Source organism: Dermochelys coriacea, chromosome 10 (assembly GCF_009764565.3).
Source record: "Dermochelys coriacea isolate rDerCor1 chromosome 10, rDerCor1.pri.v4, whole genome shotgun sequence".
Taxonomy (NCBI): domain Eukaryota; kingdom Metazoa; phylum Chordata; order Testudines; family Dermochelyidae; genus Dermochelys; species Dermochelys coriacea.
Genome location: NC_050077.1, coordinates 51,204,974 through 51,232,105, shown reverse-complemented (window position 1 = coordinate 51,232,105; position 27,132 = coordinate 51,204,974). Strand labels below are relative to the sequence as shown.

The following is a 27,132-nucleotide window of genomic DNA, read 5'->3' as shown; positions in this document are numbered from 1 at the left end:
TTGGCCCACTTTATAATTAGGTAGTGGTCTTACACATTTGGGGATAGCCTGCTTGCAGTTCAAGTTACAGGCACTGGCTGCTACTTATTAGACTATGCAGTATAGATGTTACACTTAAAAACCTATACCTAATCCTGCACTAGAGTTAGGAACAGGGTTTTTACATGGAGTGGGGAGGAAGAGTAACATTTGTAGAACACAAATTATGGAAGTTATTTTATTAAGATTTTGCCACTCACAGCATTAGTGTCAATGATAAAAACTTAACAGGAAACAGGGACCCTTAGAAATTGTCTTACATAGTGCTGGGAACTTTTAGAGTATCTCACCTTTAAATGTTTATTTCCTCAAACTGGTAGTTAACACACGATATGACCATACATACTTCTTATCTGGAGGACATATGATAGGGGAAAATGTGAAATTAAGCCTGCATTTTATAGAAGTAGCAAATAGTACCATCAACCTTAGAATGCAAGAAATATAATTTTTCTGCATTGAGGTAGAATTGAAAAAAAAAAACTGTAGTAAAACCTATTGCAGGTGGGAAATTTGAAGCTGAAACAATCCAGAGATCCTGCATCAATAGCTTACCTACCATATGCCCTACAATGAGACTGTTATTAAAAGAGCTCCCAGAAACAGGTCATCCAAGCACTGACATGAAAGGAAACTTTCCCTCTAACTTCCCCTCTTTTATAGGTTTAAAAAAAAAAAAAAGTTGAATTTTAACTGGAACACTGAGGAAATGTTTTTCCATGTATCACATTGCATTTCCCCCCCCCCCCCCCCCCAAAGAATCAGTTCACAGTCAGGACACAGGGCTAGGAAATGGGTTATAATTTTTTACAGCTAATACACTTCCAGTAAAAAAGAGAATATAAAACTTAAGTTTGGGGTGGTTTTTTTTTTAATTTAAAGTTGATACACTATGACTAGTGAACCATGTGCCTTGAGCACAGGTGCTAGAATATGTTCAACTTAAATGACCCTGTCCCACATCACCAGGACAACTGTTTAGCAACCAGCATGCTGGTTGCCATGTCTGACACATAGACATGGTGTAAGAGCCAGTAATGTTTCTTAAATTAAGCCTTAGCCAGAGCCAGTCAACAATTTCAGATTCAAATCTATTTATATAGTTCCGGAGAGAAAAATATGGAGGTAGCTTAAGTAAGCAGTTACTTCACATTGGAACAGTATGTATTTGGAAATATGTACCCGAGACTGCTTAAGAGAAAGCAGCAGTTATATGCAACTAAAATAGTGAGTTCTTTCATGCCAAATGTAAAGTGATAAAGATAAAATATACATAAAGGTTTATATGTGATTTTTCTATTGTATCAATAGAATCCAAGATTCAGCTCAGCATTGGTAAAATACATCATCACATTAACAAAATAATCAGAAGCATCTTTAAGTGGCAACATATGAGAAGTGCAGTACTTCTGAAAACCTGTACATAGATAATTAACCAATACACCTGACTCAGCATATTTAAATTGGACAGTCATAGATATGGATTTCCTGGTCGTCTCCAACAGATACAATTTTGGAACCATTTCCATTGTATTTCACGCCCCAGACCTGCAAATAGAAGGGCGCAAACAATAGCTCATTAAAGTGGGTAACAAGATGCCATTGTTTCACATTTTCAGTAGTCACCAAGTGATGGGGACAGTATTTAAATACATCAGTTCCACTACTAGGGTAAAGCTGTTGAGATAACCAAGGCACTGTAGGAGACTGCCATCGGTCTGAAAAAGGCACTAGCCTCATTTTCCATCTTCTGAACCCTGATATTGTTCAAATACTATAAAAACCCAATAATCTTCCTACTGCACCCATCTAGCTGAATATGCAGTTTGTTCCCCAACAACCTGGATGAATGAGGAATGAAAGGTTGTATGTACAAAATGGTCATTCTAATGTGAATCGATTTCAACAAGTTCAGTTCTCTCAGTAGCTGCAGTAACCTACTCCATTCCAAGCCAAACTAGTTTATAGTAATTGCAGAAAGGGAAAGGGAAGGAAACAAAGCAAGAGAAATGCAAGGCTGAAAGGAAATGGAGGAGTGCACCAGGCTGAAGGATGGTCACCATCAGCAGAAGGTAAACCCAGACAGCCATCTAATGACTTAAGTACTAATACAAACCCTATAGAGGTTTGGTCAGTCCTTAAACTATTCCTATCATGTTACAAGGTCTAAGATAAAAATTTAAAATTAGCACATTAGCCTGCTATTGCCAAAAGGGCTCTGTCTTCAGTCTATTTTGGGAAGTCTGTGTTAGTTGCACCACCACTTTGCATTAACACTCCTCTCACACACCTGGAAGGGCACTACTGTGTGTTAGTCTCCTGAGAGCAAGACATCAATACAGACAGTTATCAAAAAAAAAATTTATTTTACTTTTTTAAAAATTAGATATCCCGGTCTTATCTACCCTGTTTATCCTCAAAGACTGGGGGAAATTAGTAGAGATGACAGCACAAATTACCAAGAAAGTGAAAACTGACTAATAAGGAAGATAGGGTTGGTTTGTTTTTAATTATTTTGTTTTTAAATTAAATACACCCCTCTCTTTGGTTTGTTTTTGTTAACACATTCAAATGCCCAAAATGTCTGGGAGAAAAGAGGTTAGTTTTGGACCCCACTCTGCCTCAAAGACAGCTACCACAGCTCCAGTGAGAGCTCCTATTCCAAGAAGGCCTCTCAGCAAATGAGTTGATAATCCTGATTTTTGAGGAAAAAAACCTCAAGAAATAAGCTTTCAGGATTTCTTCCTACATAATTAGGGGAAAAGGCACCAACCCACTGCCTTTAACAGTCTATATTTTTTCTTTACATACAGAGCACACTCATCCTGTTTGCTATGAACCAAAATAGAAGTGTAGCAAAGATGTACCGATTTGATACAGACTGATGAGATTCCATTTCACCACCCTAGAGGGTGCCTCTTGAATGGGGATGTAAAAAATATTACAGTACTTAGAAAAGGTCAGCCTGGGAGCTTGGGGGAAGAGAAATAGATTCTAGGATAGCAACTGTCAAATACCATCAAATCTTTAAAATGTTAATGCACTATCCCAAGAACTAGTAGTGAAATCCTGGCCTCACTGATTTCAATGGGCTTTTGACTTCAATAGAGCCTAGATTTCAATTAAAATATGTAAGGACCTGCATATACAAAACACTTAGTTTGCAGCAAGCCAGGGTGTAAATCAACCCCATCCTAACCCGTTTCAAAACTGGAGTAGTTTAAAGCACACTGGAGAACTTCTGGTGTGCAGCAGCAGGGTCCACACAGACACTTAGCATGCAGCAGGTTCACATTCCAGCTTGCTGCAAACTAAGCATTTGTATGGACAAGCCCTAAGTGAAGTTTTCATACTAGTAAAATCTATCTAGATAAGAAGACTGGATAAGAGAATTATACATGTCCTACGTTCTTAATATACCTGATCCTGATGATCAAAGAAGGTATGAACACAGGTCCTTGTTCCAGCATCCCAAACTTTTACACTTTTGTCAGATGAACTGGAAAATATTTTAGATCAATATCTGAATTAGTAGCAATTTGATTATACTATAATTAAGAGACCAAAGATCTGATACTACAGTATTAAAAAAAAACCTCAAAATTAGGGGGAAGGCAACAGAACAAATGAAGATCTACTAGCCGGTTTTAGAAACACTGGCTTCAATTTGCAATTATTTTAATATGAACAGCATGAAAAATAAATGAGAATTCCAAACGCAATCACCAATTCTCTGAAGCACATTAGTTAGCTAAAGAAAGCACAATTGAGTAGACTCTTACTAGTCTGTACTGTTCCAAGGGTTAATATTACCAAGATATTATTTTTACAATATACTATAGTACATTAAATAATGAGAAGCTAAACTACAATCGTTACAATAAATTAACATGCATTTTGAGAATCAGTATCTTTGCCTTCAGTTAGGTATATTCACTTACTTGCTACTTTACAAAAATTTAGGGCCAGGTTGTGAAACCCTTATTTACAGGCAGAAGTACCTCAACTGCACAAAAAGCCCCATTGATGTCAATGGGATTGTTTGTATAAGGCACTATTCTGATGCTGTGAGCTGTAGCTCACAAAAGCTTATGCTCAAATAAATTTGTTAGTCTCTAAGATGCCACAAGTCCTCCTTTTCTTTTTGTGGATACAGATTAACACGGCTGCTACTCTGAAACCTATACTTCGTAAGTAAGGATATCAGTCTGGCCCATAGTAATTTATAACATCTTTCACTCATTAAAAATGCTAAATACCTGGAAACAAAATGAGTATCATCTGGACAAAATGCCACATTTAATACCCAGGATCCATGACCACTTAGTGTGCCTGCCAAGTTTGCATGTTGTCTACGGGAGACAAAAAGTTTAGTTAGACACCATATAATAAAAAAAATGCATTAATATTTCATGTGCTAATTCCAGGTAAGTTCTTGGGGGCCTAGGTCACGGTTATCTGAGACACAGCCTCTCCCGCACTGGAGAGAGAGTCCAGGTGCCTGAACTAACAAGGCCTAGGATTTGAGCATAAAATACCTTTGACTTAGCTAGGAAAAGGTAGGTAGTGATTTTGAGAGAAGTTTCAGCAGAGCGGAAAGGAGAAAAGCCAGACTGGTGGAAATCAAAGAAAGCCCAGATAGCAGGCGGAAGAACTGATTGCCACAGAGAGTCAGGAGAGTGATAGGCTACAGAAAAAGAGGGCAGCAATAGGGAGAAAGCCAAGGGCTTCAGTGGAGTGTGAAGACAAAGACAATGAATGAGGCAGCATATCTTAGGCATGAAGCAGAAATTCTAAAGGTGGACCAGAAAAAATGTATGCAGGAGAAGAATGAGGCTAGTAGGTATACTGAACTGCTAAATACAGCGAGTGGGCATCAATTTTCTGAGCCAGATCCGCCATCTATCCTTGCACCTTTTTAAAAGAGTCCAAGTTCACAGGATTTAGTGTTTTACAGTTTAAAGTGTCAGATTTTTAAAAAATAGTTATTCAACCACACTTTTAAGATAATTCTATACAGCAGAATGCTTGGTTTGTTACCCCTGGTGGAATTCTGTGACAAAAAAATAAAAATTCTGTGCACAATATTTTAACATTCTGCAAAATTCTGCATATTTTATTTGTCAAAACAACACAATATAATCACACCAGTTTCAATTATTTTTTGGTCATTTATTTCAAAATAAATGTCAGCAAGTATGTCTGTAACACTACAGACAGCAAAAAAGATTCAGGACCTGTTTAACAAATAGATTCCTTACTAAGCGTATTAATACAGAACTTTGCGTAATAATTCATTTAAACTATAATACAAAACCGTATTTCCCATACACCTCAGAAGCAGAGCAAAGGCTTGTAGGAGTCAGGGGGTAACAGAGGAGCTGAGGGAGAGGGAAGTAAATTGCTGGGAAGGAGCCTGGGTGTGAACTTGGAAGGCTTGTTGGGTATGGGTGGGAAAAGTGTTTTAGTTTTGTTTTGGTTTTTGGGGCACAGGGCAGGGAGGGATTGTTAGGGAGCTTCCCCCATGTAGACCCTGGATGACCCGTAGCCTCTCGCATTTAGTCAGGCGCATCTGCCCATCCCCATGTATCTCTGTGCCCTTACCTAGCCACTCCCCTGTCCCTATGTAGTTCTGCCCTCCCTCCCCCTGTCCCCATGTCTCTGCACCTCCCTCCCCATGGGCCTCCTCTCCCATTCAGCCCATCCCAGTCTGTCCTCCCCCCACTAGCTCTTATGAGCCCCCATCTGACAGCCCCCCTCCTCCTGCACCCCACAGCCCCTGGCCTGACAAGCGCTGTGAAGGCAGCGCTCCCCATCACTGTGGGGAGCCGTAACTTTGTTTATTGCCACATCGCCATCTGGTGGGCAAAAGGTGGCACTGCAGCAACATTTTGGCAGCAGCTTTTTTCTGTGCAAAAAATTAGAAATCTGTAGGGCTCATTAAATATACTCATGCACTGTAGCGCAGAATTTCCCCCAAGAGTAGTTCGTCCTTAGACATTACAGCCTCTTAGAATATTAGTTTTATATCATATCTGAAACAACTTACACATCATAGATTTTGATATATCCATCATCTGAAGCTGTAACAAGCAGCTGGGAATCCGGAGAAAACGTCAATGAGCGAATTGGCATCGCATGGCCTAAAATTCAAAATAGGCATGGTTGATCTGTAAATACTCTATCATTGGTAGGAAGAATTATTAAAAAGAGGGTTTAAGTCAGGATAATATCTTTCCTCAAAACAAACAAACAAAAAAAGCAAGCAAGGAGATACTCTTCAATTTACAAATTTGAACAATTGTTAAAGCTTCTCATTCTTAGGCTACTTCCGCCATTTCCCCCAAAACTCTTCTCAATACAGTCAGTATAAGTGCATCAGGAATCTGGGGGGTTCCTGAGCACTAGTCTCCATCATGGCAGAGCATATTCATTTCCACACAAGATTACCATGTTTTTACACCTATGGTTCTTTTTTAGAAGAACTACAGAAAAAAATTCAGCACCATGGTATCAGAAGTCATATTGTGCCCTGTGTCATTTATCTTCAGTTTTTTACATATTTTCTAAGACTACATTAAAAAGGGAGTTGCATAAACTACTTAAGAGAATCTCTTCAGCCCTGCTAGAGAGTTTCAACATTCCAGAACTCTTCTAGCCATGAGAACTAACTTTTTAATATCAATGGGGGGGGAGGAGAGAGGAGAAGAGAAGGAGTAAGGCAGCATTGAGAGACCAGCTTCATTTGCTAGCACTGGGGAAAATTAAACTGATTTGTTAGGAAGAATCCAGTTAAGCATAACCGGCTATGCTTTCTAAAACACATCCATTGGTGCATATTGAAGATTTACAATTGGATCCCACACACACTCAGCATTTAGAACAGAGCTGGGCAAACTATGGCCCGTGGGACCATCCTGACCGGCCCCCAAGCTCCTGGCCAGAGAGGCCAGCCTCCGGTCCCTCCCCCACTGTCTGCCCTCCCCCGCATCCATGCGGGCAGCTGGGCTTGCTCCCACCCACCTCCCAGGCTTTCCAATAAGCCTGTCCTGCCACTCTGAGCGGCATGGTAAGGGGACAGGGGGAGGAGAGGTTGGATAAGGGGCAGGAGGTCCCGGCGGGGCAGTCAGGGAACAGGGAGCGGCTGGATGGGGCAGAGGTTCAGGGTGGAAGTGGTCAGGAGACAGGGAGTAGGGGGGGACTGGATGGGTCGGGGGTTCTGAGGCAGATAGTCAGGGGACAGGAAGTGGGAGGGGGCAGATGGGGGCAGGGACCAGGCTGTTTGCTGAGGCACAGCCTTCCCTACCCGGCCCTCCATACTGTTTCACAACCCCGATGTGGCCCTCAGGCAAAAAAAGTTTGCTCACCCCCGATTTATAACCATAAAAATGATGGTGCCTAAATCAGAGCACAGATATAGGTAGACTGGCTTGGAAACCTGTCCATCAGTGTAAGCTTGCAAGTGAACATTCAAGATGGACAAATTAACATGACATTTCAACCCATCATACAATATTAAAGTGTTTCTTAACTAACATTTTAATCTGGACTAAAGCTATAACTTGCACACTGCAAACATTCCAAGACTTACCTTCTAGCGTATGCAGAAGCTTTCCAGTTGCAATATCAAAAATATTGATAATGCCATCTATTGCTCCACTGGCTAAATATTTTCCATCTGGACTCTATAACAATACATATATTACACATTTTATAACTACTCTTATTTTGTATTGGGAGATCTAAGACTGAAATTCATAAGCAGCACATGAGCAAGAGCGATTTTTCCAGATAGTTTTCAAACTGCATGTCCTTAATGTCCATCTGCCTGTTTATTTTACTAGATGCACTATTCATTCTGATGTACAACAGGGGATTTTCTATTGTAATAATTTACAGTCAAGAGTGTGTGCTTTTCGATAGTTTTGTCTCTCACTTCGGAAAAGTCATTTAAACTTATTATGCCTCAGTTTCACCATCAACAAAGTTACCAATTAAATCTCCGAATTCCCCTTTAGGAGGTATCTGTAATAGTCCGATATCCTTGCTGGAAGAGCAAGAGCATTATAGAAAGTTTGCATTACCTTTAAAGCTGGTCCAATTCATCAGTTAAGTTGGAGCAAAGGACCATTATACATACAGGAAAGGCCAATGGCAATTATAAGCAGAAGTAAAGTGCTTGCTCTAGGAGGTTATTGCCTAGAAGTGGAGGATAGGTAGGAAGGAAGTCTGTGTTGTTGCTTTTTAAATAAAGGTTCCTGTTAAGGTTGTTACTACAGTATTAGAAAATGAGTGATTTACAGCAGATTACAAGGATGATATTTTAACAGAAGAGAAGTTCTTACATATGCAATGCTAAGGATGAATTTCCCTCTAGTGTCCAGAGAATATTCCTTTTTTCCAGTTTCAACACCAAAAATGTTCACTTTTCCCACATGACTTCCTGTTGCAAGATACTGGGAATCTGGTGAAAAAGCCAACGACCAGGCATCAACTGTACAAAAAAGAAAAAATATTTGGTAAATTTAATCTTCTTTATAGTTTTTAGCCAACAATGTTAATTCCACGTATACCTGTTCACAGATAGTTTATTCCCCTGCACTTCAGCCACAAAAAAGTTAAAATTCACACCAAGCTAACAAAAGCTGACGGAATAAACGCTTAAGGTGTTTTTCAGCTTAATCACAGATCACATTTTCCAGGAATATCTTAGTCTAGGGCATCCTCCTAGAACAGCAGCACATTAATAGCGTTAAATGGCATTAGCTATCACCGCCTTTCAAAAAAAAGAAAAGAAAAATCCTAATGCTTTTCAAGCAAATAGGAGAAGAAAACTGTTGCCTTTGTCAGAAGCAGCACTACAGCAACAGAGACAGAAAGCACTTACAGATAGAAGGGAAAAGAGTGCAGAGCAGATAATTATTCATTGAAGTAGAATTACATGGTGACTTTTTACAGTTATCTACTTAGCCTGGTGCTGTGTGCCTCAGAATTATTATACATGTGCTTAGTCATTCATTCCCCGAACCTAAAAGGTTGATCTACCAACATTCCTTGTTATAATACACCTCTCACCTGATATAACGCGGTCCTTGGGAGACAAAAACTTACCACGTTATATCAAACTTGCTTTGGTCTCGACCATTTCCGTTATTAATAGTCACTTCCCACCCTAACTGACCACTCAGAACCCCCGATCCATCCAACCCTCCCCGGCTCCTTGCCCCCAACTACCTCCTCCAGAGACCCCCGCCCCCAACCACCCCTCCCAAGACTCCACCCCCTGCTCCCTGTCTGCCCCGACCCCTATCCACACCCCCATCCCCTGACAGGCTCCCACCGGGACTCTCACGCCCTATCCAACGCCCCTGTTCCCCGTCCCCTGACTGCCCCGCCCCCAGAACCTCCGAACTATCCAACCCCCCCTACTCCCTGACCGCGCCCCCGAGACTCTCTGCCCCTTATCCAACCCCTCGGCCCCAGCCCAGCACCCTTAACACGCAGCTCAGATCAGTGTCAGAGCCAGACATGCTGATGCGCTGATCCGCTGGAGCGCACAGCCCCGCCCCCCAGAGCACTGCTTTACCACATTATATCGGGGTAGAGGTGTATTTCAATCCTTTGGTTAAGATCTTGTGCCCTCCAAATTGAAATTCAGTGCCTGTCAAGGCTTATCTAGACTTAAGCCTTATTTGTTTTGATTTGCACCTTCAGACATAGCCATGCATTCCATAAACAAACAAGCACTCTCTGCACAGTACTGAGTTTCAAAGTGCACCTGCAGCAATCCTGGAGCCTTCTTAGTATGCAAATCTCAGCCATCACTATGTATTTGAATAGGGTTTTTTGCCACCACTAGACTTTCTGATCACTACACCTATGAGAACTGGATTCTATTCTGCCTTCTATACTGCATCCTCAACAAAAAACAGTCACTTTAGTGCAATTCAGAACTTTAATGAGATAATGAGTAAAACCAGCAAGATTACATGAAGGCCTTGTCAACACCTAGAAGTTGCACTGGTTTAACTAAAATCAGTTTTTAAATAGATTGTTATCAGTGCAACCCCAAATAGAGACACATCAGTTTAACACTGGCTTATACCAGTATAGAGTGCAAGTGAATGCCTGTTAATCTCATATCCCTGATTTTCAAAAAGGAAGGAGACCGTTGTGACACTATAAAAAAAGCTAATCACTCCCAGCTAGTATGTTAGTTCTCTACTGTACAGTATAAATACACACATTGCACAGATTACAAATAAACCAAATTAGCACCAAGATCTTACCAGGACCAGCATCTATGGACTTGATCTGTTTGCCAGTTTCTAAGTCCCAAAGACGAATATGAGCATCTAGGGAACTGGATGCTGCAATGGTCCCTGTGTGGCTGATATCTACTGATACCACACCCAGTTGATGGCCCTCTAAAGTCCATTGTAGATCTAATTTTTCATCAGTCCTTTTGTTAAAAAACACAAACAAAAACAAACAAATTAACAGTAATTTCAGGTACTGCACCCACCTCCAGTTATCCCCCTTCTTTGTCTGTTTCTTTTTTTTAAAAAGCATTTCTTACCTTTCACAGCAGGTGAAGAGTGAAAGTAGGCTGTTTGTGCGTAGCACTACTTACCACCTTTTTTTCCAGTTTGTTTCCCAAACCCTAGCCCCCATTTCAGCATAGCAAAATGCTCTGCTACTTACTGTGCTGTGCACAGCTACTGATGTTCTAGGGCTAGAGAGAGGAAAGAATACTGTATTTCTGCACTAGTTTACATTGTATTTCCAATTGTTAATGAGTTTAACCAATGTTTATTGAACCCCACACTTACCATTTCCAGACCTTCACTAGATCATCTAAAGATCCAGAGATTACCGTTTCAGAACCATCTCTTTTATTCTTTCCCCATGCAACTGACCAAATGGCATCATCATGTGCTGAAAGAGAGCACAAATATTAGAGAGAAAACAATGGTGTTTCTTGGAATCAAGCAGGTATATTTACCCACAGCAGTTGCTGGTTCTTACTTCCTGCTATAAGCAGACAGAAGCACTAATAATGTGCTGAATTGGCTAACTATACCTTCCCCTCTCACCTGTAATTCTCATGTCATCCTGAGAACATATACACTATAGAAAGAACAGAATGGAAAGCTGCTAGCAAGCATGGTATCTGAGCAGCAGCCATGTTAGACTCCACCCATAGCACAATGCAAGCCCCGGTCAAGGCCATGTGAACCATGTAGCCAGCTGGACCTAAATTCCCCAGCAAAGCTTCTGGTTACTGTGGCATTTCAGTCCAACGGACTTTGAAATTCTGCGTCAGGTTCAGGCAAAAGAACAAAACAAAACAGGGACATTTAACAAAAACCAATCAGATTCAAAAATGAAAAATAAATCAGTATTGTATTCATTGTGTTAGAAATCTAGGAGCTCAGTAAATCAAATGTGATGCAGATGTTTGTACTGACAATTCATAACGATAATGGCAAAGTTGTCAGGGAGGAAGCTCTTGGTATCTGCAGTTGGGAATACTGTCACTCATGAAAGCATGGGATTCCGCTGCAGAATTCTGTGGCACATGCTGTAGAACCACAGAATCCAGGGAGCCGTGGTCACAGTAGACGACCTCAGGAATCATGGGCTTGCCTATGAATCCATACATTCTCAAGTACAACTGAACCAGTCTACAAAAAAGTAACACGGATTGGGAATGTTCTCATAGGGCTTGATCCAAAGCCCACTGAAGTCAATAGGAGTCTTTTTGTTGACTTAGGTGTGCTTGGATCATGCCCACGCAGCATTAAATCCAATTTTATTTACCATGATTACTGCAGCTAAAAATACCATAAAACCCACTCAGATTTGTGAAATGTTTCACATAGATTTAGACTTAGTGAGAATGCAATCTGTTAGTACTCATTTTAAATCCAAGGAAATAAAGATTTTAGAGGAGAAAAATTAACAGCACAATACCATGTTAGTATCTCCTCACCTTGTTCTTGCTTGAAGAGTATACTGTACTGAAATGAAAAAGAACATCCACGTTATAGAAATGGTCAAAAATCAAACTAGAGAGATTAGTTTAATTACTCCTGTGTATTTACCTGTGTGGTCATTTCTTTATATAAGCTGAATGTGCATAAGAATATTCTGGAAACAAAAAGAAAAAATTAAGATCAGAAATAAGAATTAGGGCCGTCAAGCAATTAAAAAAAATTTATCGCTATTAATCGTGCTGTTAAGCAACAACAGAATACCATTTATTTTAAATATTTTGGATGTTTTCATTTTCAAAAATATATTAATTTCAATTACAACACAGAATACAAAGTGTACAGTGCTCGCTTTATATTTATTTTTTATTACAAATATTTGCACTGTAAAAAACAAAGTATTTTTCAATTCACCTCATACAAGTACTGTAGTGGAATCTCTTTATCATGAAAGTTGAACTTACAAATATAGAATTAAGTAGGAAAAAAAACTGAATTCAAAAACAAAACAAACAAAGTCCACTCACTCCTCCTACTTCTTGGTCAGCCAATCACTCAGACAAACAAATTTGGTTACAATTTGCAGGAGATAATACTGCCTGCTTCTTGTTTACATCACCTGAAAGTGAGAACAGGCAACGACAGCTACAACAGTGCCATGTGAACACAAGATATTTACGTGCCAGTTGTGCTAAAGATCCATATGTCCCTTCAGGCTTCAACCACCATTCCAGAAGACATGCATCCATGCTGATGATGGGTTCTACTTGATAACAATCCAAAGCAGTGCAAAATGACGTATATTCATTTTCATCATCTGTGTCAGATGCCACCAGCAGAAGATTGATTTTCTTTTTTGGTGTTTTGGATTCTGTAGTTTCCGCATCAGGGTGTTGCTCTTTTAAGACTTCTAAATTATGCTCCACACCTCGTTCCTCTCAGATTTTGGACGGCACTTCAGATTCTTAAACTTTGGGTTGAGTGCTGTGGCTATTTTTAGGAATCTCACATCGGTACTTTCTTTACATTTTGTCAAATCTGCTGTGAAAGTATTCTTAAAACGAACATGTGCTGGGTCATCATCTGAGACTGCTATAACATGAAATATATGGCAGAATGCAGGTAAAACAGAGCAGGAGACATACAATTCTCCCCCCAAGGAGAACAGTCACAAATTTAATTGACGTTATTTTTTAACGAGCATCATCAGCATGGAAGTATGTCCTCTGGAATGGTGGCCAAAGCATGAAGGGGCATATGAATGTTTAGCATATCTGGCACGTAAATACCTTGAAATGCTGGCTACAAAAGTGCCACGCGAACGCCTATTCTCACTTCCAGGTGACATTGTAAATTGGAAGCAGGCAGCAGTATCCCCCGTCAATGTAAACAAACCCTTAGCGGTTTGGCAGAATAAGAAGTAGGACTGAGTGAACTTGTAGGCTCTAAAGTTTTACACTGTTCTGTTTTTGAGTACGGTTATGTAACCAAAAAATCTGCATTTGTAAGTTACACTTTCACGATAAAGAGATTGCACGTCAGTACTTGTAGGAGGTGAATAAAAGAATACTATTTCTTTTGTTTATCATTTTTACAGTGCATTTATTTGTAATAAAAAATAATATAAAGTGAGCACTGTGCACTTTGTATTGTGTTGTAACTGAAATCAATATTGAAAATGTAGAAAAACATCCAAAAATATTTAATAAATGTCAGTTGGTCTTCTATTGTTATAAGCGCAATTAATTTTTTTAATCGTGATTAATTTTTTTTAGTTAATCGTGTGAGTTAACTGCAACTGACAGCCCAAATAAGAATACAAATAAATCTTCACAAGACAGTTTACCCTTCCTCTTTCTTCCCCCAGGTTTACAACAAGAACGAACTAAAAGGGCAGAAGTACTATGTAACCTTCCAAAGTAAGACTTGCGACTGAGCCCTACCTGGGATTCAAACAGTGGCATATAAAGTAGTGTCAGCAATAAGAAGCCTCTAGTAATCATATCATGTTCTGATATGCAGTGAGATATTATTTTTCCAAGGCCACAGTCTTGCATCAGGATCCAGTACCGTATACCTCTCCACTTACATGGCATCCCAATTAAATCAATTGAACTTTGTACCGATTCATGGGACCAGGACAACGGATCCTGCAATATGCAGCCTATGGGAATGAGGGTCCAACCCACTTGGCGCTCATTCTAAGACTGAGGCCTTAGGGCAGAGAAACTTGAAAAGAGCGAAAGATGAAATACAATGCACATGTATAGCCATGAAAAATTAACAACAGAAATATGACAGAGCTGGGTGAGTGGAAGTAAAGCAAATATGAAATCCATTTTTCATTACTTAAATTTTCTAATTTCAAATTCGGGGTGTCCTGTATTGTCACAGATTAAATGGGCACTATCATCTTGAAATCAAGCTGATTTTTAAAAGTGAGCTTAAAATACTTCCAGGTTCTACACCTACCTTGGGTCCCCCTGCCACTTCTTTGGGTTTGATAATCATGTTTTTCCCTAATTTTTTTTTTAAAAAAAATGCTTCTCTCCCCTCTGGCTGGGTGAAAGGTTCACACGAGGAACACAAAGAAGAGGGGGAACTGGCTAATTACACGGGGGGGGGGGGGCAGAGCGCGGCCAACTGCACGGAGGAACGGACCAGTCTGGGCCAGGCCAGTTACTGGGATCCTGGGGGCGGGAGTAACAGCAGGCGGGTGGGCACTGCCCAAGAGGAACGGGCATGGGACCCTCGACATCCTGTACCACCCCCACCTCCCCGGAAACCGCCTGAGGAGCCCCCCCCCCCCGGCGAGCCCCCAGCACCCGCCGTCCGCGGCGCCAGCTCCCCTCTCCCGCACCAGTTAACACCCCAACAGGCACCTGGCGCCACGCCCGACGCCCTCCCCCCGCCGAGACCCCGCATCGCTTACCTGGGCGCCGCTCCTGCTCCTCCCACCCGACCTCGCGACGCCGGCGCCCTCTAATGAGGTTTTTTACCATAGAGAGAAAGGCCGATTTCGGTGCCTGTCTCCCCTCAGTGATCATAGAGGAAGACGCGGCTGGGGCCAGGGCGTCGTGCTGCCGCCTTGTGGCTGGGAAGGCCCCTCGAGCCGCCCTCCACGTGCCCCGGGGGCTCCCCACGGCGCCGCCTCGTCTTTCTCCTTTCGGAAGAGCAGCGCACAGGCCCTGTTCGCCCCTAGTGTGACTCCACCAAGCCCAGGGCCATGTGCACTCAGGAGGGTGGGGCTGGCCTGGCCTGGCCCGCAGGGCGCAGTGGGTGGCCATCCAGGGTGGCAGGCGAGTGCCTCTGCGCACAGGCCCACCCAGGCCCACGCGGGGCTATGGCCAGTTAGGAAAGTCCCATCACTTCAGCCCCCCGTCTAGCCAAAACGCTGCCGTGAAAATCCTCCCCAGCCACATCCAGCGCCTCACCAATCCCAGCCCCTCGCCTCTACTTTACACCCGGACGCCCGCTCCTGGTCTCCTGCCCACGTAGCGCCTGCCAAGCAGCCTGCTCCCTCCAGCCATTCACCACTCCCTTAGCTAGCTGCCGCTGCCGCACCCCTCTCCTCTCTGCACCTGCCTCTGTGGCTGCCCCGTTCCTGGCCTCCCTCTCTGGCCTGGCCTCCACCATTTCCTTGGTCAAGTTCCCGCTCAAAACATTTCTTCAGTGGGGCCTAAAACCCTCTCCAAAAAATGATAGTGAAACCGGTGGTACTACCCAGACTCCTGCTGAACCACACAGCTCAGTCACTTGCTGTGCACCACATCCCTTCCCCCATCCTCCCTTGAAATATTGCCATTGAGATTGTAACTTCCTTGGGGCAGGGACCTTGCCCTCATATTTGACCATAAAGCCCTTAGCACATTTTGAGTTCCAAATAAAGTAACTGATTATTTTTGTTACTATAATTAATAATAAATAGTAGCAAAAAATTAAACCTCATTAGGACATAATTGGCAGGATTTGGGAGTGGCTTCTTAAGAGGCTGACTCGGCAGTTTAGGGAATTGCTGACTATGAGTTGTATCTGGCTGCCTTTTGTCATTGTTAGGGAGGAACTTGTCCAGAAAATTCTTCTTGTCCTTGATTATTCTGTGTAATAGAGACTCCACATACTCTTGAAAATGTTTTGGTAGTGGGATCCATGCACCTGACAGCTCCTCCAAGGAAAATACTGTAGCTTCTTTAACTTTACTGAAGGAAGAGGAAGTTTCCTTGGTAACCATCTATGATCATACAGAAGAGGTAGGCTACTCTTTCTAGCAAGCTGGATCATTTCCAAATTTCATTTACTAACTCTCAAGATTGTGGGAAAGCTGTACAAATTAACTGATACTGGGACATTAAGTTAAAACCCCTGGATGTGATTCAGAAGGCATTCTACAATTTGTAATCAGGCTTTACTTATCAAAATTTGCCTGAGTAAGCAAAGTAAAAACAGAGATGGGACCTTTGCATTTGTCCCAACACGATACTGCAGTAAAAGAATGAAAATCTAGAAAATACTATTTAGTATAATTTCACAATCCTGTGGTATCCTGATTATTTGTGGACTGACTTTTAAGAGATACCTCTGTACTGATTGAATTTTAAAAGTACACACTAGCTACAAGGTACCAGTTAGGGAAAAGGGAGCTACCCCCAACCGAGTTTCATACAGGAGGTGTGCTCCCAGGCGGAGCTCTTAACTGCAGCATTAGTGTGGAATGTGAGTTCTGCAGAGAGGTGCTTCTCCCAGCTTGTGTCCCTGGCAAAGGGAGTCAGTGTTTTGTTTACAAACAGAAACAGGATGATTAAGATAAGAAAAGGTTGGTAATTAAATTAAGGATCTGGAAGTCCTTAGATGAACCTGTAAAACAACAAAAACAACAAGGATTATTTGTGGCATCTTAAAGACTAACAAATGTATTTGGCATAAGCTTTCTTGGACTAAAACCCACATCATCAGATGCATGGAGTGGAAAATAGAGAAGGAAGATATATATAACAGTACATGAAAAGATGGAAGTTGCCTTACCCAGTGTGGGGTCAGTTTTAATGAGACAATTCAATTAAAGTAGGCTATTATCAACAGGATGAAAAATCACTTTTGTAGTGGTAATCAGGTGGCTCATTTCAAATAGTTGACAAGAAGGTATGAGTAATAGTAAGGGAAAATTAGTATGGGGAAATTAGTTTTTAGTTTTTGTAGTGACCCATTCACTCTGTCTTTATTCAGGCCTAATTTGATGGTGTCCAGTCTGCAAATTAATTCCAGTTCTGCAGTTTCTCATTGGAGTCTGTTTTTGAAGTTTTTATTATTGAAAAATTGCCACTTTTAAGTCTGTTATTGAGTGCCCAGGGAGGTTGAAGTGTTCTCCGACTGGTTTTTGAATGTTATAATTCTTGACGTCTGATTTGTGTCCATTTATTCTTTTGCATAGAGACTGTCCAGTTTGGCCAATGTACGTGGCAAAGGGGTACTGCTGGCACATATCACATTGGTAGATGTGCAGGTGAATGAGCCCCTGATGGTGTGGCTGATGTGGTTAGGTCCTATGATGGTGTCCCTTGAATCGATATGTGGACAGAGTTGGCAATGCGGTTTGTTGCAGGAGTAAGTTCCTGGGATGGGGGGGGTTGTGTGGTGTGTAGTTGCTGGTGAGTATTTGCTTCAGGTTGGGGGGCTGTCTATAAGTGAGGACTGGCCTGTCTCCCAAGATCTGTGAGAGTGAGGAATAGTCCTTCAGAATAGGTTGTACATCGTTGATGATGTGCTGGAGAGGTTTTAATTGGGGGCTGAAGGTGACAGCTAGTGGCATTCTGTTACTTTCTTGCATCTGATGAAGTGAGTTTTAACCCACGAAAGCTTATGCCCAAATAAATTTGTTCATCTCTCAGGTGCCACAAGGACTCCTCATTATTTTTGCTGATGCAGACTAATATGGCTACCACTCAAAAACAATAGCAGCAATCACAATTACCTTCCTAGCTTTTATCAGATGGCAAATGTGCAGGTAACTTTGATTTATTAAGGTCTTGGAGGTATCTGAAATCTTTATAAAATCAGCAGGTTCAATAATCAGGAGTTTCAGCTCTGAGGGTTGCCTGAGCTGCACAGGACTCAAACTCAACCCCTGCAGAGCCACTCAGCTGACATGTCAACTCCTTTCTCTTCTCCATAGTAAATAGTTTAGTGAAGGGGTTTGCTGACCAAGGTACATAGGGCTTGAAGCTCCGTGTGGGTTGTGTGGAAGTGGGCATGTGATTTGTATCGGAAAGGCACGGTCTCTAGTTTATCAGGATGGTGAATATGAAAGGTAGAGTCAGGAATCTGGTCCAGGTAGGGACAAATTTTCAGGTGCTCAGTATGCACAGGGGGGGTCCAGATTTTCAGAACAACTCTGGGCCCACTAAGACAACTAAAAATAAGGACCAGATTTTCAAAGGAGCTCTGCACCCAGTGTGCTGAAATGTTTTGAAAATTTGGCTGTTTATTTTGGTGCCTTATTAGGAGCACAGCTCTTCTGAAAATTCTGGTCATAGGAGCGTAGCTAGGGAACAGTTTTGGTTTGGGGCTGCATGTGAAAAATATGCTTTGAGCTTTGAGGCATCCTTAGGCTTCTGTGGGGAGAACTGCAGTGTGAGCTAGGTATATATGTCTGTGCGACACACAGAAGTAGAACAAGTTGTGTTAACAAATGCAAAGAATAGTGTATAAGAATACCCTGTAACTTGCTATATATAGATCCACCACTGGGGGAGCTTTCCAGCTTCTTGACCAGCACCAGCAGCTGGAATTGGGCAGGCCCAAATCTGGTTCTTATGCAAAAGGTAAAAGGTGAGCTATATTGGCAATAATGGGCAGGTGAACTAGAGGATAGTCTGTGGGCCAGGAAGAGTGAGTGGTGGGTTGTGTGAACACGTAGCCCGTAATAGAGATACAGAGGAGAGTAAATGGGCATGAGCAAGGCCAGCCTTAGGGGTCGGCCACCCAGCCAACTGCCCAGGGAAGCCATGGTCAAGGGGGCGCTGTGCAGCAGCGCAGAGGTCGCGCTGCCGGTGTAGAATCAAACTGCTCCCGGCTGGCAGGGGAGTGCAGCGTGTAGGGGTGCCGGATTTCTCCCTGCTTCCTCCTGGTGGGAGGGGGGGTAGCAGTGCTGATATACAGATACTGCTCACACACACACCCCGACATTCCTCTGCACCCCCCTAGGGGGCTGTGAGGAAGGGAGCGAGCAACAACACCAAGCAAGCGCTCTGTACCTCCGGGTCACTTTCCCCACCTTGGATGTGCTGTGAGGCAAGCAGCAGGAGCTGCTGCTCTGCTGCCTTCCCCTTACGCAGCCCAGGTGGGGAAAACAACCTGGATGCAGGAAGCCCTGATGTTAAAGTAGCAGCCAAAAAGGGACACTAAATAAAAAAAAATTTTGTTGTAGATAAACAATTTTAACCTACATGGCTAACACCTTAAATATGTTAAAAGAGAGAGAAACTTAAAATCCAATTTCATTTTCATTTTGTATGCATTTTGTTTGATTACTATTATTATTAATCATGTTGTTATGGTATTGCCTAAGGACCAGTCTAGGATAGGATCCCATTGTGCTAGGTTCTGAACAAATAGAGCAGCAGACAATCCCTGCCCTGAAGAGCTTAGAATCTAAATAGATAAGACAGAAAAGTTGTTTTTGTTTTTTTGTATTTTTTTTTTTTTGGCGGGGGTGGGAGAAAGGGTATGAACATGTGAGCAGAATGGAAGTGAGTTTTCTTGCATTCCTGTCAGCTTGGACAATGAAAATCAATGAATTATTCCAGCAGTTTCAGCTTCAATTTCCCTACCTAAAGAGGGCTTGGTGTACCAGAAAGGGGCCATTGATAGAAACTGTAGCACCTGCAGCCACCGCAGTGACAAAGGGTTCCTAAACGCAGCACTATCAAGATTATCTCAGCCTGTCCCTGGTAACACACATGCAGCCCTCACAATGAAACATTAATCACTCCAAGACTGTCCTTGTTTTGGCAGTGGAAAAAGACTGTGACCAGTTGTGGCAGGTGGAAAGAGTCCTCTGCTGTCATCTTGGGAATGAATTGAGGCAACATTTAGCACTTCTTTCTCATTCATTTCAGTGGTATCTATCCTTTTCACGCAAGTCTCATCCAAGGACTGGATAGTACGCAGAGAGCATCTGTCTGTCTTGACAGTAGAGTATAAGCCTAATGCCAGCAGCATTGCAACACACTTGGGAAGCAAGGGAAATGTAGATAATAGGAAGATCTTTGTGGATGCAGACATAATCTCCAGTGCCTTGGCTCCTCTTTTGAAATTTGCTGGTTGGGACAGACATGAGGTAAAATAACATCAGTTTTTTCTGCAGCTTTGTTTCCTGTTTCTTTCTTTGCTCACTTCTTTTGTCTTCCTTCCTTTCCTTTTTTTTCTCTTGTACTCTTTTCCCTCCCTCCTTGTCCATTCAAAATTCCCAGGCCATTTTATTATAGGATTTTACTTAGAGCTAGTCCCAAGCTACAAAGTTGGCATCCAGGTTCAGATCTGAAGTTTTCTAAAGCTCAAGGAGGTTCAGAACTAGGGTTTTGCTTTGAGCCCCTCTCTTTCTTTTTCCCAACCCTGTGACTGATTACCCACAAGACCCTTAAAACTAGCCAAAGCTGCTACACCTTCCATATGGTGGTGCCTGGTCCAGTCATAACAGACATTACGGGATACAAGGGGATCCGATTTGAAATCACAGCCATTCTCACTCTCAGATTTCAAGTACTGGCACAGCCAAACAGGAGGATGATATAATAGAAACCTTTCCTCCACAAATCTGAAACAACATTACAAATGTCAATGCAGCCTCCTCACTCTGTGAGGTAGGGAAGTATCATTATCTTCATTTTACAGATTAGGAAAACTGAGGCCCGTAGAGCTCCAGATATACCCAGGGTCACAAAGTGAGTCAGTGACAGTGCCAAGAGTAGAATCTAGGAGTCTTTTTTTTCTCAGTCTCCTGCTCTAGGCCCTGATTCAACAAAGCACTTATGCATGTGCTTAACTTTAAGCATATTTTTGGGAGTTTTTTTAAGTGATTACTGAATTGGGATTCCATCCAGTGGACAAATCCTGCCTCCCATTCAATTAATAAGCAGTTACAAGTACAGTACAGAGGGCAGACAGCAATTAAAAAGAAAATGAACCTCCCAGAGGCTGAGACTAGCAGAAGCAAGACAATAATAATAATATCTATCTCTTACATGGTGTTTTTCATCAGCAGATCTCAAAGCACTTTTCATACCATTATCCCCATTTTACAGATGGTGGAACTGAGGCAGGGGAAGGAAAGTATTAGTGAGGTTTATTTTTGTGGGTGAAGCTAGGATGCCAATATCCAGAAGTTTTGAAGCTGCATGAAAAGCATGTTGTAATATACTTTAGCAAATGATAATATCAGAAAACTATATTGAGACGGGAACCCTGTTTAGGAAGGCATGAAATATTTGGACCCCTGAACCCAGGAGTTTGGGGCTGGATGCAGTTTTGTTCTAGCCCTCTCTCCCCATTTCTCTCCCCCCACACCACCACCATTCTCCTCTACAAATTGATAGCTTGTGTCTAATGATGACGACAATAATGCAGTATTTGGCACTTGGGAAAAATCATTCTCTGACTGGCATTGTGTGCAATCTAGCTGCAGTGTGGTTGCATGAGGTGCAACTCTGAGAACAACTTGGCTTGTAAAGTCCCTTCCATCAGAGGGACTGATGTGGGCAGTGGAATTGCAGTGACTGAACAGCTTGTCCTAGGAAGAAAAGAGGAAAATAAAACCGTTAATTAAACAAATAAATCCTAGAAACTAAACTCCATCCTCCAGTGGAAGCATCCACATTCCCAATATTTCCTACAGGGAGAACAAAAGGGTCGGACAGAATTGCAAGCCTTTCATTCTCCTGTTTAATGGCCTTTATAGGTCACAGGGAGCCTTTAAGAGCTGAATTGTTTTGGAAGAGGATCAAAAAGTACCAAGAGCAGCATTCCCCTTTGTGAGATACTTTCCAGCTATTAGTCTGTGCTTACTGATAACTAAGCCCAGCTAACATTCTCCCCAGCTTCTCTCTGCTTCTAATATTGGTTTCTGGAAGGAGAATTCCTCTGTTCTTATCTTTCCTCCGTTGTTCATCGCTTTTGATAGGAATGGTCCTTTCTTGTAATTGGTTTTGTTCTCACTTAAAGCCACTTTTACAGAAGGGGTTTGGAGAAGGTTTTTAAAATATTCCCCTAGCTCTGAAATGCTGAACTGCTGCAAAATGCAATAGTTCTCAAAGAAACATCTGGTGTTTATTTGTCAGGATTAGAAGAAGAAAATGTTGTGAATGTATCTGTGACTTGCTCTTAGAAGGCACAAGATGTTAGCCCATGATCCAAAACTAATAATGAAACATCCCCACATTGTGATGAGTCTTATGTGCATTGACATTACAGGAACTTACTACCTTCTGATACCTGAATGCTGACTTCTTACATGATGTCTTCTCAGCACCCATCTGAGGTAAAGTGTTATCCCCATTTTACACATGGGGAACTGAGAGATTCAGTGAGTTGCCTGAAGTCAGACACAGTCAGTGGTAGACATAGGAATAGAACCCAGCAGTCTTGACTCTGACTCTATTACCTTACCCCCAGGACCATTGTGCCAGACTGGTCTCACGGTCCTGTATGTGTAGGGCCCTGGTGAGGAAAGGGAGAGAGAGAGAATTATTGCCTGACCTCTGCAGGTATACATTTTAAAATACTAGACTGGATCTGGGGCAGTCCCGTAATCACCCTGAGCCGGATTCTCTGTCTAGCCAAGCTACACTCAGTGCAGGAATGGAAACAAAGACAAAAGTAGCTTTCTGCCACCTTTACAGTTCCTGGATGCTGGGGCTGGTTCCTAGCATAAGAGCAGCTACACTAGCTCTGTGCCACTTGGGGACTTCCTTTCATAAAACACTCTCCTGTAATAGGGTGACTTAATGCATGTGATCATAAGAAGGAAGAAGTGGGGCCGCTTAACACTGAGGATGGAGCGGAGGTTAAAGATAATCTAGGCATGGCCCAATATCTAAACAAATACTTTGCCTCAGTCTTTAATAAGGCTAAAGAGGATCTTGGGGATAATGGTAGCATGACAAATGGGAAGGAGGATATAGAGGTAGATATTACCATATCAGAGGTAGAAGCGAAACTGAAACAGCTTAATGGGACTAAATCGGGGGGCCCAGATAATCTTCATCCAAGAATATTAAAGGAATTGGCACCTGAAATTGCAAGCCCATTAGCAAGAATTTTTAATGAATCTGTAAACTCAGGAATAGTACCGGATGATTGGAGAATTGCTAATATAGTTCCTATTTTTAAGAAAGGAAAAAAAAGTGATCCAGGTAACTACAGGCCAGTTAGTTTGACATCTGTAGTATGCAAGGTCCTGGAAAAAATTTTGAAGGAGAAATTAGTTAAGGACATTGAAGTCAATGGTAAATGGGACAAAATACAACATGGTTTTACAAAAGGTAGATCGTGCCAAACCAACCTAATCTCCTTTTTTGAAAAAGTAACAGATTTTTTAGATAAAGGAAATGCAGTGGATCTAATTTACCTAGATTTCAGTAAGGCATTTGATACCGTGCCACATGGGGAATTATTAGTTAAATTGGAGAAGATGGGGATCAATATGAACATCAGAAGGTGGATAAGGAATTGGTTAAAGGGGAGACTGCAACGGGTCCTACTGAAAGGCGAACTGTCAGGTTGGAGGGAGGTTACCAGTGGAGTTCCTCAGGGATCGGTTTTGGGACCAATCTTATTTAATCTTTTTGTTACTGACCTTGGCACAAAAAGTGGGAGTGTGCTAATAAAGTTTGCAGATGATACAAAGCTGGGAGGTATTGCCAATTCGGAGAAGGATCGGGATATTATACAGGAGGATCTGGATGACCTTGTAAACTGGAGTAATAGTAATAGGATGAAATTTAATAGTGAGAAGTGTAAGGTTATGCATTTAGGGATTAATAACAAGAATTTTAGTTATAAGCTGGGGACGCATCAATTAGAAGTAACGGAAGAGGAGAAGGACCTTGGAGTATTGGTTGATCATAGGATGACTATGAGCTGCCAATGTGATATGGCTGTGAAAAAAGCTAATGCGGTTTTGGGATGCATCAGGAGAGGCATTTCCAGTAGGGATAAGGAGGTTTTAGTACCGTTATACAAGGCACTGGTGAGACCTCACCTAGAATACTGTGTGCAGTTCTGGTCTCCCATGTTTAAAAAGGATGAATTCAAACTGGAGCAGGTACAGAGAAGGGCTACTAGGATGATCCGAGGAATGGAAAACTTGTCTTATGAAAGGAGACTTAAGGAGCTTGGCTTGTTTAGCCTAACTAAAAGAAGGTTGAGGGGAGATATGATTGCTCTCTATAAATATATCAGAGGGATAAATATAGGAGAGGGAGAGGAATTATTTCAGCTCAGCACCAATGTGGACACAAGAACAAATGGGTATAAACTGGCCACCAGGAAGTTTAGACTTGAAATCAGACGAAGGTTTTTAACCATCAGAGGAGTGAAGTTTTGGAATAACCTTCCAAGGGAAGCAGTGGGGGCAAAAGATCTATCTGGTTTTAAGATTCTACTCGATAAGTTTATGGAGGAGATGGTATGATGGGATAATGGGATTTTGGTAAGTAACTGATCTTTAAATATTCAGGGTAAATAGGCCAAATCCCCTGAGATGGGATATTAGATGGATGGGATCTGAGTTACTATAGAAAATTCTTTCCTGGGTCTGGCTGGTGAATCTTGCCCATATGCTCAGGGTTTAGCTGATTGCCATATTTGCGGTCGGGAAGGAATTTTCCTCCAGGGCAGATTGGAGAGGCCCTGGAGGTTTTTCGCCTTCCTCTGTAGCATGGGGCATGGTTGACTGGAGGGAGGCTTCTCTGCTCCTTGAAGTTTTGAACCATGATTTGAGGACTTCAATAGCTCAGACATGGGTGAGGTTTTTCATAGGAGTGGTGGGTGACATTCTGTGGCCTGCGCTGTGCAGGAGGTCGGACTAGATGATCAGAGTGGTCCCTTCTGACCTTAGTATCTATGAATCTATGAATCTATGTCTCTTGTATAAAGCAGCTGAGGTGGGGGCCAGAATCTGACCACCAACATGGCATCTCATTAACTTAAGTGGACTTTCTGTGCACAGTGCCCAGAGTACATAGCTCTTCAGCAGCCCAAGATACATAGCACGTGCCAAACATCAAGATCTGTGTAGAAAAACTCAATTAGAGCCCTTCACTGATTGACAGTGAGTGCAAAGGTAGACTGCAATAATTAGCTCAGCCACTATCAAAAGCCTCCCAGTTTTATTTGGTAAACTCAGGTTTCAGAGTAGCAGCTGTGTTAGTCTGTATTCGCAAAAAGAAAAGGAGTACTTGTGGCACCTTAGAGACTAACAAATTTATTTGAGCATACAAATATGCTTATATGCAAATATGCTTATGCTCAAATAAGTTTATTAGTCTCTAAGGTGCCACAAGTACTCCTTTTCTTTTTTGTAAACTCAGTATTCTGTGCCAACACTTTGGTTATTTCTAGAGTAAATAAACTCTAGGGAGCCTTAATGCCCAATGCCCATTTTTGTAGGTTGCTAGCGTGCTGAATATAAGGACACACACTTGGTTCAGCCAGCCAGTTTCTCTGCCACTTAACTCTGTGTCACTGCACTGCTTTATTATTGCAGCCTTCAATGCCACTTTTGTCTCCATCAACACTGACATGTCTGCTTTGATAACTTTACTGGGCAACAACTACTTCCATGTACTCTCAAAGTGAGTGAGGCTCATTCTTCTCCAGTTTGTTTGTCCGGCTTGCACATCTTTGTGAATGTTATTGACAGTATTAAACTTCCACAGAGGAACTACCCCTTCAGGATAAATGCGAATGCAGTGCCTGCTCTGGTTCCCATTGAAGTCGGTGGCAAAGCTCCCATTGACTTCAACAGGAACAAGATTGAGCACAGCACATTGACATACCATTATGTTAAGCTGCCTTCAAATGAGGTGCTTGCGTCAAAGCATATTATTACAGGGCTAATACATGCCTATGGCATCCTTCTGTGGCTGCGGAGGTAGGAAGCACTGTTTAAATCCCTGATTCAGCAAACCATCCCAGTGAGTCAAAGCATGCAATTACATCTCATTTATTTTAATGGGACTAAAGTACGTGTTTAAATGCTGTGTTGAATCTCTGCCTAAAATACTGCATATTGGTGTGTTTTACACTTGTCCCCACTAATGTGAGTTCCTGCCAGGATCATTTCAATCATCCCCAGTAGCGTGGTGGCCACAGCTGTTTGCTTCTAGGTTTATAAAATTAATAAAATACCTGACCTTGAAGAAAGTGATGGCTTTGTGTGTTCTGGGCCAGTTGGTGGCTAGCCCTGTGTGCTAGGCAGAGAAGGTGTAAAGAGATTGCAGTTCTTGTACATGGGTCCCTGCGCTCTATGGGCCTGATCCAAAGCCTATTGAAGTCAATGGAAAGCGTGCAATTCACTTCATTGGGATTTGGATTAGCACTAGTGAGTGGACAGCTCTTGCCAGCAGCACAAAGACACTCCAGAGTTTGGCATCAATGAACATTGCACCTCCTGTTTTATCCAAAGGCAGGATTTGTTCCTGTGAATGCTCCTATGGGAAAGCTCATTTTCTGAACAGTGCAGTGTCTGACTTATTATATTGGGTGGCGACAGGGAATTCCAAACTAGGGGTGGGAGAACTCTAAACTTGGAACGTGGCTTGGGTATACACTCAGAAGTTCCATCATAGGGTCTAATCACATCAGCCACACTATCAGAGGCTCGTTCACCTGTGCATCTACAAATGTGATATATGCCATCATGTGCCAGCAATGCCCCTCTGCCATGTACATTGGCCAAACTGGACAGTCTCTACGTAAAAGAATGAATGGACACAAATCAGACGTCAAGAATTATAACATTCAAAAACCAGTCGGAGAACACTTCAGTCTCTCTGGTCACTCGATTACAGACCTAAGAGTGGCTATCCTTCAACAAAAAAGC

At 42.1% G+C, this 27,132-nt stretch overlaps 1 protein-coding gene across 2 annotated transcripts; it reads right to left on the bottom strand.

Annotated features, from left to right (window-relative positions):
- Nucleotides 1-887: 887 nt before the first annotated feature.
- On the bottom strand, nt 888-15,573 carry WDR61 (WD repeat domain 61). 2 transcript variants are annotated; one of them, XM_043494478.1, is made up of 11 exons: nt 15,035-15,573; nt 12,147-12,192; nt 12,035-12,062; nt 10,872-10,977; nt 10,329-10,501; nt 8,385-8,533; nt 7,631-7,724; nt 6,089-6,182; nt 4,299-4,391; nt 3,460-3,538; nt 888-1,587 (listed from the first exon to the last, which is right to left on the bottom strand). In XM_043494478.1, exons 2-11 carry the CDS (start codon nt 12,156-12,158, stop codon nt 1,498-1,500), a joined length of 918 nt encoding a protein of 305 aa, XP_043350413.1. In that variant the 5' UTR covers nt 12,159-12,192; nt 15,035-15,573; the 3' UTR covers nt 888-1,497. The 2 variants fall into 2 exon arrangements, with proteins under 2 accessions (XP_043350413.1, XP_038274472.1); XM_038418544.2 differs by having other exon boundaries at nt 14,968-15,053.
- Between the last annotated feature and the right edge of the window lie 11,559 nt (nt 15,574-27,132).